The sequence below is a fragment of the Podarcis erhardii genome, assembly GCF_964252035.2.
Source record: "Podarcis erhardii genome assembly, chromosome: 2".
In the NCBI taxonomy this organism is placed as follows: Eukaryota; Metazoa; Chordata; class Lepidosauria; order Squamata; family Lacertidae; genus Podarcis; species Podarcis erhardii.
The window spans coordinates 122890557-122905067 of NC_138498.1; the positions used below are offsets into that span (position 1 = coordinate 122890557).

Consider the following 14511-nt stretch of genomic DNA (forward strand, 5'->3'; position numbering starts at 1 on the left):
CTGACTTAGTTGGTCTTTAAGGTGCTACTGGAAGGAATTTGTTTTGTTTTGACTATGGCAGACCAACACGGCTACCTATCAATAATAGTAGTAGTAGTAATAATAAAGGTAAAGGTAAAGGGCCATTAGGTCCAGTCGTGACCGACTCTGGGGTTGCGGTGCTCGTCTCGCTTTATTGGCCGAAGGAGCCGGCGTACAGCTTCCGAGTGCTGAAAGTGGACTGACGGAGCGTGGCAAAGTACATTGGTGACCTGCTACGGCACCGCCGTGTGCTTCTACAGGCTGCCTTCTACATCGTGAATACTATGGAAGACCGTGACCTAGAAAACTCAGCGGCTGCCACTGCAGCTAATCGTTGAGAGCGCTGCAACAGTAGAAGAGGCCTCCCTTTCAGGAGAGAAGCAGAAGTTCAGCAAGTGGAAACCTTTGCTCCCACCCTGCGTCTTGAACCCGGCAAAGAGGCTACGAACTCCTGAGCTAAGCCTTGAAGATTCTGCTATCACTGGGGATGAGCCCATTTTAGACAGATACAGCAGTATATCCAGACTCCAGAAGAAAAGGAGATGTTTAGCAAGGCTCAAGCATGCCTGTGACCTCGAAGACGCAAGTGATTCAGACAGGCTTGCAAGCAATAGCCTTCTGATACATATTTTGCTCTAGGAGGCTTAGTTTGGTAAGAATAGAGTTTACACTTCCAAAGTTAATGCTAAATACATTACTTCTGGTAAATGAGCCATCATAACCACTAGAGGATTGTGAAAATTTGTGTCCTGGGCTTTTTAGACTTGTCTACCTATGTACTGCCTGAAGCAAAGGGATTCATTGGTTGCCAGATGTAATTCCTGCCCCCTGCCCCCCCCCCAGCTCTCCTGTCCCACTAAGAATCTCCCACATCCTTCAGGCATGGCTCCTTCCACCCTACTGTGGTAATAATTAAAGACAGGTTTGGGGGGCCTGGATAACTTTGGTTACTGGTGGGGACCACCAGTAACCAGTTGGCGAGGTTGTCTGATTATTTTCCTTCAACTCTGACAAGAGGTATAGGAAGTGGCCACATTGCAATGGTTTGCATGCTGTTTAGGACAACTTTTGGTGTAAAGATTGGCGTATCTCTGGGTGAGAAGTAGTATCCACTCTTGAAGGGTTGGGTGGAGGCAGTCAGCCAACCTGAGCAACAAATACCTCTTTGAGTTGGCGTTTGACTTGAATGAATGTTTGTCTGGTCTACTTATGGTCCTCATAGTTAGGCATGAGAGAGTGGAAGAGAAGTGTGAAAATCTAATTGTAGGTTGTTTCAGACATGCATGCTTTAAACCTAGATCCAGAAGAAAAAGTTGTGGCTTTGCAAGCATCTCTTTATAGAACATGGTATGGTGGTTCCTGAACATCATACCCGTGTCACAAGATAGTTGCTGAGTCAGTCACTCTGATTAATGGAGCTGCTTAGTTAATTATTTTTTTAAAAAATGATATTTATTAAGGATTTGGAAATTACAAAAAGAAGAAAAGAAAAGAATCAAACACAACAAAACAATACAATACAGCACAAAAACAAAAACACTACATAAATATAACAAATCAAAAAGAAAAACAATTAAAAACACATTCAATACTTTCAATATTATTATCTTTCCTTAACTTGTTTCAGCGACTTCCTCGCACCTCCCTTTTTTTGTATCCCACTTCAATTAGTTGTTTCAGCAAATCCTTTTCATCTTCCTCAATTCTTTGTCCTATAATTTATCTTAACAGGTTCTAACCTTAATTTCCCTTTAATCCCTTTACAATTTATTGTACTTAATTCTTTATAGCATTTCTGCTAAAACCATGTAACTTCATTCCAACATCTTTCTAACATTCCTTAATTTTACAATGTTTCTGTAGATAGTCTTTAAATTTCTTCCAATCTTCTTCCACCGACATGCACATGGTGAGGGGAGGACGAGCGAGCGGGGGCCTCTCCGGCGGAGCTCCCACTGCCAGGGGCAGTCTACATGTGCGGAGGGAGGGAGAGGGGGCTGGTGCCAGGCGCTGCCTAGAGAGGCCTCCTAAATATGACCTGTTGCATCTGATTTTCGCTCCTTCTTTATTTAGGGAGTCATAGCAGGACTTCTGAAGGAATGCGAATAAGGGTAGGCGTTAACTTCAAAGGAGAGAGAGGGAATGCACCAGAGTGTTGTGGTCAGTGTAGGATTAGCCGGGTTCAGTACTTTGTCCAGTTCCAGTTGCTGCATTTTAAGGAGGAGATAGACAAACTGGAGCAGGAATCTTTCTGGCTGTGGGGGGCCAAAAACTTTTGCAAACTAAAATGCGATTTTTATGGCTTGGTGGAATGCAACCTTTGGATAAAATGTTGCTTTTGCATGGAAGCTGTGTGTCACAGAGGCACCTCTCTTTTTCCTGCCTGACTCCCGTATGCTTGGTGCTTTGTATATTTCACTGTACTACTAATACAGTGGTGCCCCGCAAGACGAATGCCTCGCAAGACGGAAAACCCGCTAGACGAAAGGGTTTTCCGTTTTGGAGGCGCTTCGCAAAACGAATTTCCCTATGGGCTTGCTTCGCAAGACGAAATGTCTTGCAAGTTTTCCCGACTTTTTTCCCTCCCCCCCTTTTTCTAAGCCGCTAAGCCGCTTATCAGCTGATCCGCTAAGCCGCTAAAAGCCGCTAAAAGCCGCTAAGCCGCTAATAGCGCTAAGCCGCTAAGCCGTCATTGGGCTTGCTTCGCAAGATGAAAAAACCGCTAGACGAAGAGACTCGCGGAACGGATTCTTTTTGTCTTGCGAGGCACCACTGTACTATGATAATACTATAATGTAATTGGGATTAGAAAGGTGTTCTGTTGAAAAGAGATGTTACTGATAGAATTTTTAAAATGTACAAAATACTTTCATTCAAGCAACGTGTTGTTTTCTTTTATAAGCATTTGCTGCTGTTAAAAGGTAAATTATAATATGAAGGGGGTGGTTTGCTGTTATGGAAAAATCTAGGTGCGAGGCTGCTCAGTCACCCAGCTGGTCGGGCAGAGCCCACAGGTCCCTGTGGAATAAAGGAAGGAGTCCAGCCAACCAGAGCAAATAGCTGTAGACCAAAGTTTATTGCGTAATAGGTTCAAAGAGCAAATTTGAACCCCGAGGATGGGGTGACAAAAACTTTTAAAACTTTCCCACCATATCCCAGCAATTGTCACCTGTGAGAACCTCCTGGAGTCCCTTTTCAAGGGGAAAATAGCTTTGGAATGGAGGAAACTGGGAAAGGAGATGATTTTATATTATTTTTAAAGCTAGGTAACTTCCCTGAGCTGTCAAGTTCAAAGGATACATTCAGGCATAATATTTGTAATATTTAACTTTAAAGATGTGCCCCCCCCCGTAATTTCTGTAACATTTGCTAAAACCCTACACCTTTCCTATTCACTTAACATGCAGCAACCTTGTTAAACTTGTCTTCAAAATGTTTCAAAATGTTTCTGCCTGTCTCACGCTGCATCTGCAACTGACATGCAGGTTTTATTTTGTCCCTTTTTACAGACTGGGCTCGTCTTCAGAGAATGAAACCAAAGCCACTTCTGCTATTTCTGCACCTCCTTCTGCTTCCCTTTTCTCTCCTCCCTATCACTCTAATAAAAACAACCCTGTTATCTCTAAATTTGATCCAGAAGAGCAACCTCGGGACACTGATAGGTTTGCTAGTGACAACAGTCCGTTCACTACAAAATGGGGACAGAAATCCAAGCAAGATACTGAATGCTTATAGCTACTTCTTCTGCTTCTGGGAATGAAAATAAACCATTTGCTCCTAAAAGGGAACAAGAATCCCAGATAGAGGATTCTTCAAACTCTGCTAAGTCTCCCCTGCCTGTTCCTGCAACTTCTGTTCTTGAGTTGGATCCTCTTTTCAGCTTTCTGATATTGATAATCCTCCCGTGTCTAAAGTGGGAGAGGACTCTGAAAGTTTTAACAGTCCTCCAGCATCTTTCTCTACTTCCTCCTTAGCAGGAAACCTTGATGATTCCAAGCAGGTTCATGTTGTGCCTTCAGAGAAGCCCCAAAAGGAAGGTTTAACTGATCAGATCCTGGCAATTTGATCCCTGGAGATCTGAATGTAAAACCCACCACCCTTTCTGTTATTCCAGAAGTGGGATTGAATGATGAGCAGCTAAGTGATTATCCCCAGGGTACTGAAAAGATTGCAGTTTCTGGAGATGTGTCCAGGAGTGGAGATGGTTCCTCAGAGTTACGGTCCTCCATTGAGAGGGGAGAGCTGACAGCAAATAAAAAGGCGACAGCAAATAAAAAGGCGAGATTTGATCCAGAAGAGCAACCTCGGGACACTGATAGGTTTGCTAGTGGCAACAATCCATTCACTACAAAATGGGGACAGAAACCCAAGCAAGATACAGAATGCTTTATAGCTACTTCTTCTGCTTCTGGGAATGAAAATAAACTATTTGCTCCTAAAAGGGAACAAGAATCCCAGATAGAGGATTCTTCAAACTCTGCTAAGTCTCCTCTGCCTAAAAAAGCGACTGGTGGGAGGCAGACTGTATTGCCGCTCATGAAGACAAGTGCTCCTGATGATGGATTTGAACTAAACAAACCACTGGTTGCACCTTCAGCACTAGCCCTTGAAAATGCAAGCCATGATGTAAAGGGATTGGAGCAGAAGAATGCTGACCGCGCAAAAGAAAATAGACAGGGTGATAGTCCTGAGTTCTCTGTTAAGCCTGTTCATCTTTCCCCTCTGCCCAGTTCTTCTCACTCTATGAGTTCTTTCCAATCTGATGCTTCTGGCTGCAATAGAGCAGAACCTACGAAAAAAGCTACAGCAGAGAGCTTGGGTACCAAAGGGGATCCCTCTGGCAAGAAGAAGCTGCTCCAGGCATGGGTTTCACCCTCTGAAACACATCCCAATCAGAATCTGCAGAGTGACGGAACTTATCCTGCTAAGCTCAGGTGAGAGGAATTGGGGGGGGGGGGGAGAGAGAGCCAAGATAAAGGCTCAAGTACTATACTGTGCATGGCTTTGATTCTTCCCTCCCCCTTTTAATGCAGTAAGGGATTTTGTGTCCTATGAACAGGTGAAAATCTTTCCCTGTTGACCTGTATCTATTTCTTGTAGCAATGTCAATGAAGGAATAAAACTGAGCAAAGGTTTGTTTTGCTTAGGCAGTAATCAGACTCTATTTTCACATTGTTGTGACATGACAATAAAGGTATCATTGACTTCCGGGTTGGCGCCATCGCCGAATGGCGGACTCCCTCCGAGCTCCGGAGGGAGCCTGCTCGGCAGGGGCTGGGTCCTACCGCGCCGGCGACGCGGGGACCCTCAAAAACCATGGGCGCTGAAACCCATGGACATGGTGACTTGGCTGGCACCTTTTAAGCCCCCCCCCGACCCGCGAAGGAGCCTTTTTAAAGGCTACGGAACGGGTGACAGAGGGGGGGTGGTGCTTTGAGTCCTCCGCTTCCCCTGCCGAGTGAAGCCGCATGCCATTTGACGGAGAGCACTGACTTCTTCCATTGGAAATTCGGACTGAAAGCACAACCCGTGAGTAATCGGAACTTCGGATCAAAAAAGGCGATAAATTTTTTTAAAAAATTCGGAACGAGTGGGGGAGGCGTAAAAAGGAAGTCAGCCCCCCCCATTGTAGAGGAGCTAAAGTAAAGGACTTAACATCTAAGATCGAGCGCAACCCTATTTTGATAAAGTTATTAAATTTTGCGATGGAATATTACAAGATTGAGCTGGAGGAGAATGTGGAATTGAATTAAAAAGTAACCCTCCCCCCCCCCCGGAACCTGGGAGCGTCTTTGTTAGAGCGCCTGGAGAAGATAAGGAGAGGTTTTGACAGCTGTCAAAGAGCTGTCAAAGCAGAAGAACAAAAATGAGAACTTTGTTACGAGGACTTTGCCGGTTACATTTGTTACAATTTGGATTTAAAATGTTTGAAACAAGGAATAACAAGTTACTTTGACTGGTGGACGTGATCGGGAAGGGAACTGAGTTATTGCAATCCACCTAGAGGAGCAGAGGGATATTACAAGTTGTTGGCATTGAATTTGAGCAGAACTTTTTATCTCCTGGGAAACTGCAGAAATGGAACACTATTTTGGCTACAGAGGTTTACATACAAAAGCAGACAATAGACTTATCTATTGAAGAATGGAAGGGACTTGGCATTATGTTTTGTTCCTGAACAACAGAGCCTTTGCAGAGGAATTCAGAAGTTTCTGGAATTAGAACATTTGTGCAGGAAAACAGGAAAAGAAAAGGGGGAAAGAAAAAAAAGAAGGAGAGAGACCAACAAGAACAACAAGAACAACAAGAATTCGACAAAGTTGGAAGTGGGAACATTTGGGACATCCAGATTTGAAAAAGTATAAAGAAATAAAATTGGAGTTTTTACTCCCAAGTATATAAAAATCTGGATGGAAAAAATGGGCCTTTTTGAGATAGACTCCTTCCAAGATTGGACACTAAAATTAAAGATGACTGGTAAAGGACTATGGCATAAATAAATGTGGGAGCTCCAGGAAGATATCAGATGCTGATGAATATTGGGAACGCAACCGGGAAAAAGGGGGAGGGAAATTTGGAATCCAAAAGGTGTAAAATTATATTTTATTTTATTATATTTTATTATATTTTAATCTATTATGTATATTAAAGGGGAGAACGCGCGGAAGGAAACAGGTCAATTTTAGGAGATGGGAAAATATTTTTAAAATTGGGTTAATGACAATAAGTTTAAAATTTGGGATAAGAATTTGCTGAATTTATTTGTAAAAATTGGAATACAAGAGGGGAAGGGGAGGGGAAGTCCTGGAAAGATGTTACGGAAAACAAGATTTTAAATTGGGATGTTTTGTTTTTTATATTGTTATAATTGGAAATTTCTAATAAATATTATTTTTTTTAAAAAAAGACAATAAAGGTATCATAAACTGGAACCAGCACTTCATATTTTACCTCTAATTTTACTTTATTTTTTAAACCCACTGTCCTGTTAAAATACTAAATATAGTTTTCATGTTCTGCCAAAATAAGTGAAAGCAGCAGTTGGATAAATGCTTTTTTTTTAAAAAAAAAAAAGCGGTGTTAGTTGTGATCATAAGTGCAGTGCAATTTACTGCGGCACAGGTTTTGTGTTACCTAGATTTCTGAAGTGTTCCACGGGTGTAATTTAACTAAAAAAGAAATCAAGGCAAACTTTTGCAATAAACTTTGTTGAAAACTCTATTTTTTACACTTGCTAAACATCTGGGTAACTACACAAATATCCAAGGAACCAACCATATTTTATGGGGGGGAGAACAGATGTTTAGAACCATCAAGAGTGTCAGACTAGGATTCCACTCAGTGATGGGCCAGTCTCTTATCTCTATGTCTAACCTACTTCACAGGGTGGTAGTGAGGAAAATTGGGGGGGGGGCATGTATTCAGGGTCCTTGAAGGGATATAAATAAATAGGTAAGTAAAAATTTTCATTTGAGAGCTTCTAAATCAGTCTTGAAGTGTAGAGAGGAGGGCAGAATAAATCTTCTGTTTTAACAGTAGATTTAAAGTCTAAACTTGCACTAATAGAGGTACATAGAAGCGGAAAATGTACTTTATTCTTTTTAGAAGCCAAAGCAGAAACATGTGTGCATGCGGTGTTTCATGCAAGACCAAAGGTAAAGGTAAAGGTAAAGGGACCCCGGCTGTTAGGTCCAGTTGTGGCCGACTCTGGGGTTGCGGCGCTCAACTCGCTTTATTGGCCGAGGGAGCCGGCGTACAGCTTCCAGGTCATGTGGCCAGCATGACTTAAGCCGCTTCTGGCGAAACCAGAGCAGCACACGGAAACGCCGTTTACCTTCCCGCTGGAGCGGTACCTATTTATCTACTTACACTGTGTGATTTCAAACTGCTAGGTTGGCAGGAGCAGGGAGTGAGCACCGGGAGCTCACCCCGTCGCGGGGATTCGAACCGCAGACCTTCTGATCGGCAAGTCCTAGGTTCTGTGGTTTAACCCACAGTGCCACCCGCGTCCCTTCAGACCAAAAGGAGAACTGCACAAAATTGTTCAGGTACAAAGTACTATAGGATTGCCTGAACTAATTGTGTGTGCTTCTTTCAGACGTCATCCTGTGAAACCAATGCATACTACAACAAGCAAATCATCTGCAAAAAACCAGAGCATAACATCAAAGATCTTGGATAACCAAAATGAAGCCGATATAAAGGTAATTTAAGACATACAATATTTTAAAACCTAATTGGGTGGTCTGTGCCTTGAGTTAGGAAGCTTGTAAATTTATTGGTGGGATTAGACAAACTGCAAAGGGGTATAGTTTTTTGGAGACAGAAATGTGTTCAAGTTTTCTAGGTGTACGATTCCCCCTGCCCCTGCTATCCTACCGATCTGGGCAATTTTCTGATAATGATAGTAATAATAGTAATAATAGTAGTAGTAGTAATAATAATAATAATAATAATAATAATAATAATAATTTATTATTTCTACCCCGCCCATCTGGCTGAGTTTCCCCAGCCACTCTGGGCCTTTTACTGACACAAGTTTAGATCTGTGAGTGGGTATTGTGATAGGTATGAATTCCCCAGGCTCAAAATTTGCTATCTTCACCAAAGGACTTTGGCCTGAAAGGGATTTTTGTTTTCAGATAAGTTTAGTTTAGTGATTTTGTGCCTCCAACTAATATTGCAAATGATCTGTTTGGTGTTTGAGCACAGAACCTGAATTATTATCACTTAACTGAAACAACCACTACTGCTGCTTCTTTGTATTTATTTCGTACTTTTCGCATGTTATGAGGAGGGTCTTATCTTCACTTTTCCATGTTTATTGCTGGGAAGAAATAGTTGAAGGCAGGCGTACAGAAACCTTGTATGCTCATTTGTCTGCATGCCATATAAGTTGTTGTTGTTGTTTAGTCGTTTAGTCGTGTCCGACTCTTCGTGACCCCCTGGACCAGAGCACGCCAGGCACTCCTGTCTTCCACTGCCTCCCGCAGTTTGGTCAAACTCATGCTGGTAGCTTCCAGAACACCATCCAACCATCTCGTCCTCTGTCGTCCCCTTCTCCTTGTGCCCTCCATCTTTCCCAACATCAGTAATAAACATGGAAAAGTGAAGATAAGACCCTCCTCATAACATGTGAAAAGTACTAAATAAAAGTACTTACTGGCAAATCCTGAAATTCTAGTTTTTTGTGAACCTTCAGTAGCTTTTAAGATGCTTTGACAGATGACCTCTTTGCTCTGACATCATTCCTGGGATTCCCCAGTAATCCCTGAAACCAAAGGTTTCTATACCTTCCTTCTGATCCTTTGACACCACCCTTGCAACAGTGCTTGATATCAAAATGACTTTAACCTGTTCATTCTTCCTTCCTAAAGAAATATGATCCTTCAGATCCCGCCTACGCTTATGGTCAGCTGACACACAGCGAGCTGATCCAGCTGGTCTTGAAGCAGGAAGATGCGATTGCAAAGCGAGATCAGCAGGTGCGGGAGCTGGAAGACTACATTGATAACTTGCTTGTCAGAGTTATGGAGGAAACCCCTAACATTCTTCGAGCTCAAGCTCATGTGAATAAGAAAGCTGGAAAGATGTGAAGGAACCAATTTAACCTAATCAGTGGCTTCCTTACTCAAACTTTGGAAGTAGTGAATGTGGAAAAGCTGCTTGTACCAAAAGAGATTATTATTTACTTGTCTTAGGATAGAGTATGGAAGTGAGAGCTGGACCCTAGAGAAGGCTGATCGCCGAAGAATTGATGCTTCTGAATTATGGTGCTGGAGGAGACTCTTGGGAGTCCCATGGACTGCAAGAAGATCCAACCTCTCCATCCTGAAGAAAATCAGCCCTGAGTGCTCACTGGAAGGATAGATTGTGAAGCTGAGGCTCCAATACTTTGGCCACCTCATGAGAAGAGAAGACTCCCTGGAAAAGACCCTGATGTTGGGAAAGATGGAGGGCACAAGGAGAAGGAGACGCCAGAGGACGAGATGGTTGGACTGTGTTCTCGAAGGGACCAGCATGAGTTTGACCAAACTCTGGGAGGCAGTGGAAGACAGAAGTGCCTGGCGTGCTCTGGTCCATGAGGTCACGAAGAGTCGGACACGACTAAACGACTAGACAACAACAAAGGATAGAGCTGACTTACCTTGGAGACTGCCTTATATAATCTACAAAGTCAATAGTGTTAAAAAAAACCTTTTACCTTTTAGTACATTGTACATGTTTTGCTGCTCTGTAGGTGAAAGGCCTGAAATTATGGGACTGTGGAAGGAGTTGTGAGCCAGATTTTATCTGTGAATAAGCTCCAAGGGGCACATTTTTAAGGGTTTAGTCAAAAAATGAACACTTCTCTGTAGTTTTTCAACTCCTGATTTCTTTACTCTTTTAGGATATTAAGTTTTAGTGCAATATAAGCAATCACATTTACATTAGATATACTGGATTAACAAATATTTATGAAGTACCTTGTTTGGATTTGAGTTCCTGGGAAATAAGCACTTCCACCTGAAAGCTGGTTGCCTCTCTGCTTACAAGCAGCCCAGTCCATTCGGAATTTCTGCTGTTCTGGCTCCACCGAATCAGTAATTATTAAGAAAACAGCTCATTCATTTGGGTGGGGCTTAAGCTGTGCAGGTTTACATAGTCACTCTCCCCTAGTGGGTAACTGATTCCCTATGTAAGCTCTCAGAATACTTAGAATTAGTCAAATTGACAGATATAATAAGACAAAAACCAAAAAGTGAAGTAAAAAAAGAATGGAAGTGCCTAAATGATTACCTCAAAAGTCAAGGTTCGAGGGCAGAAATCTGGCTGAGTCTGGAATAACCTTGTGAAGTGAAAGGACATGAAAAAAAAGGATTTATATCTAGATGTTAGGATAGAGAGGATAAAGAAAACAGGAGAACAGGAAGACAGAATGAAAGATAAAGGAGGTGCTGTGGGATTGGTGGAAGTCAGTGTCTTGTGGTTGTTGTTTTAGTGTTTATAATATTAACTTGTAAGTTATGCATTTGTTTGTTTTTATGATTTGTTTTGTTTTGTTTTGTCTTTTTCGGTTTTCGAATGTTGATTTTTGTGTGTTGTGTATTGTTAGCTTTTGATATCTTTTGTGTTGTTGTTGTTGTGTGGAAAATACTAATAAAATTTATTTAAAAAAAAAAAGCTGTGCAGGTTTCCTGCCAACTGTGCAAAATTGCCTGCATTTGCCCTTGGGAAGTGATGAAGATCCATAGTTAAGAAATAAAAAGTGATGGTTGTTCGAGCAAACCCTGCTGGAGTGCCGTGATACCACTATCAAAATGAAATGTCATTTGAGTAAGAGGAGGTTAGCTTCTAAGCACTAAACTGACTTTATGGTGGTCAGTACAGGACGTATTAAACTTTTGAAATCAATACTGATTTAAACTAACTTTCCCGTCACCTCCTCTCCTCTCTTGACTCATATGTTGGGCCTCATCACTCCATAACTTTTTGACATTTGAATATTTCATTTTATACCTGCAAGTTGCTGCATTTTGTTATTGCCATTCTGCTCAGATCCCTACAATGGAAAAGACTGTACAAAGAATCAGATGGTATCTTTACTTTTTGTCGTCAGATGCTCCTTTGTATTCAGACCGGGCCTGAGTAAAATAATGTAGCACTTGGGGAGGAAGATGCAGCCCAGAAGCCCAGCACTGGAGGCCAACATAGAGAAGATCTGCACGGCTACCATGTATTTCCCCTTGGTGCTCAGGTAGGTGGGCACAAAGGACACCCAAACACTGCAGAAGACCAGCATGCTGAAGGTGATCAGCTTGGCCTCATTGAAGGCCCCAGGCAGCTTCCTGGCTAGGAAAGCCACCATGAAGCAGAGGGCAGCCAGGAAGCCCATGTAGCCCAGGGCACCATAAAACATGGCAGAAGACCCTACATTACATTGCAGGATAATCTCTGCAGGTTGGGAGTGCATATCAGTGTCTGGGAATGGGGGAGAGGTACTCAGCCAGGTGATGCAGATGACAATTTGGACACTGATACATGAAAGGACAACAGCATTGGCCAGAGTCTTGCCCAGGCATTTCTTCACCCTGTTCCCTGGCTTTGTGGCCAGGAAAGCCAGCACAACAGTAATTGTTTTGGCCAACAAAGAAGAGACAACAACTGAGAAGATGAGGACAAATGCAATTTGCTGGAGAAGACAGGTGGCTTTTCTTGGCTGGCCAATGAAGAGCAAGGAGGACAAAAAGGAAAGCAAGAGGGATACAAGGAGGATGTAGGAAAGGTCCCTGTTGTTGGCTTTGACTATGGGAGTTCCTGAGTACTTAATGAAAATTCCTAACACCAAGCATGTGATTAAGGAGAATAACAAGGTAAAGAAAGACAAGAGAATCCCCAAATACTCTTCATAGGACAGGAAAGTGATAACCTTGGGAACACATTGATCTCGGTCCTTGTTTGAGTGCTGATCTTCCAGGCATTTGGTGCAATGGTTTGCATCTGAAAATAAGATGAGTGATTTCAGTACCCAGGGTCTCAAGCAAGGGACATTGCCAGCCCTGACCTGCAGATAGTATGACTTGAATTGGCAATCTTTTGCATGCAAATCAAATCCTGTGCTACTGAACTACAGCCTTTCAACCAGCAGAAGCAGACACAACTGGAGTTTTCCAGGAAATCCTCTGGCAAGGCTGGTGGAAAGGGGTGGTCACCAAGCAGGCGAAAACACATACTGTTTCCTAGGAGGAAAGCATGGGTCCTACATGGATCACCAGAAGAGAACTTTCAGAGAAACCAGATGTCCTATTTCTAATGATTCTAAGAGAAAACCCAATTCAAAATCAAACCACAGGGAGTCTGTCATCACTACACATGATGATGATGATTTATTTATACCCTACCCATCAGATACACCAACCTTGGGTAAAGGTCATTTTTTATGTGGGGGGCGGGGATAAAATAAAGAAATAGCATTGTGTTGGACAGGATCACAAAAGTTGTCCCTCACTTCCTGTTTCCGGTGGTGAGAAATGGCTGATTCCCATACGATCGAATCCCAGCCATGTCGGTAATTCAGGGCTGATAGGGGGGTAATTAGCCCTGGCAGACTCCCCAGGGTGGGGGAGGACTGTCTCGTAGACCCACAGATTGTCCGAGATTGTCAGTTTGCATCAAGGTGCAAGTGACAGGACACTGGGTCCCAGAGCACGACACGGCTGGCATTCTCCGATGTCACTCTCATAGCCGGAAATATCTGTTTGATAAAATAATTGGATTTGGACAATAACAGACATAGTCTGGACCGAAGAAGATTAAGAAGAAACCTGCAGAACTGTACAGTCCCTGGTGTTTAAGCTCGGGCTTCAAAGAGATTCTCATCATGGCGTTTGGATTACGGAGGTATTTGGTATGTCTTTTTTGTCTTCTTAACATCTACAATTGGTTTTCTATGCCTCATTAAGAAACCTAATTTTTTTTTAAAAAAAGAGTACAGATGGGCTTCTATTTATAATTAAGTATTCAACTGTGCAGCTTTACTCAGACTTGAAAGACTTGATAAACATAAAAGAAGAAACAAGATGGCGTTTGTTGATATGATGCACCACGGAAAGATGAGAATTCCCCCCCCTTTTTTGAGGGGAGTAGGAAATATTTGCTGGCTGACTTTGTAATGTCTTGAAGTAACAATTTGGGATAACATATAGTGCAGCTGTTTGCAGAAGTTTTTCATTATGAGAGAGAGAGAAGGCTGAATGGATGTCTAGCAGCCCCCCTTCTAGGGCCCGGAGGGGGGGATTGTGTGGTCTCTGAGAAGGCTGATTGATCACCAAATGACTTATATTTGTGGAACACAATTCATTTACATTGCAATACAGTGGTGCCTCGCAAGACGAAATTAATTCGTTCCACAAGTTTTTTCTTCTTGCGAGTTTTTCGTCTTGCGAAGCACGGTTTCCCATAGGAATGCATTGAAAATCAATTAATGTGTTCCTAGGGAGACCGCCTTCAGACCAGGTCCGGGGACAGTCTGTCCCCGGACCTCTTCTGAAGGCTGGCAGGGGTGGGGAGAAGGACTTTTCTCCCCACCGCCAGCCTTCAGAACAGCCTTCTGAAGGCTGGCGGTGGGAAGAAAAGCCCTTCTCCCGCCGCCAGCCTTCAGAAGAGTTCCTGCAGGGCTGCCTAGGCTGCGGATAGCAGCCTGCTGCCCGGCGCGAGGGACGCTCTGCTTCAGGGGCGCGGGGCAGACATTCGCAGCTTGGGGAGCCCTGCAGGACTTCCCCGCAGGGCTCTCCAAGCTGCGGATAGGGGCAGCAGGCTGCTATCCGCAGCCTGGAGAGCCCTGCGGGGAACTCTTCTGAAGGCTGCAGGGGGAGAAGGGCTTTTCTTCCCACCGCCAGCCTTCAGAACAGCCTTCTGAATGTTGGCGGTGGGGAGGAAAACCTTCCTCCCACCGCAAGTCTTCAAGACAGGTCCGGGAACAGAGGAGAAGCGCTGCGTGCCTTCCCAGAA

General features: G+C 43.3%; 2 protein-coding genes across 3 annotated transcripts in view; one reads left to right on the top strand and one right to left on the bottom strand.

Annotated features, from left to right (window-relative positions):
* The window catches only part of LOC309336511 (uncharacterized protein), a 218366-nt gene that overhangs the window by 155061 nt on the left and 48794 nt on the right, over nt 1-14511 (bottom strand). The gene's annotated exons all lie outside the window — the stretch shown is intronic.
* LOC309337236 (rab11 family-interacting protein 1-like) lies at nt 4535-9711 on the top strand. Its single transcript, XM_081853996.1, has 4 exons — nt 4535-4699; nt 4808-4955; nt 8120-8225; nt 9399-9711. Exons 1-4 carry the CDS (start codon nt 4558-4560, stop codon nt 9615-9617), a joined length of 615 nt encoding a protein of 204 aa, XP_081710122.1. The 5' UTR covers nt 4535-4557; the 3' UTR covers nt 9618-9711.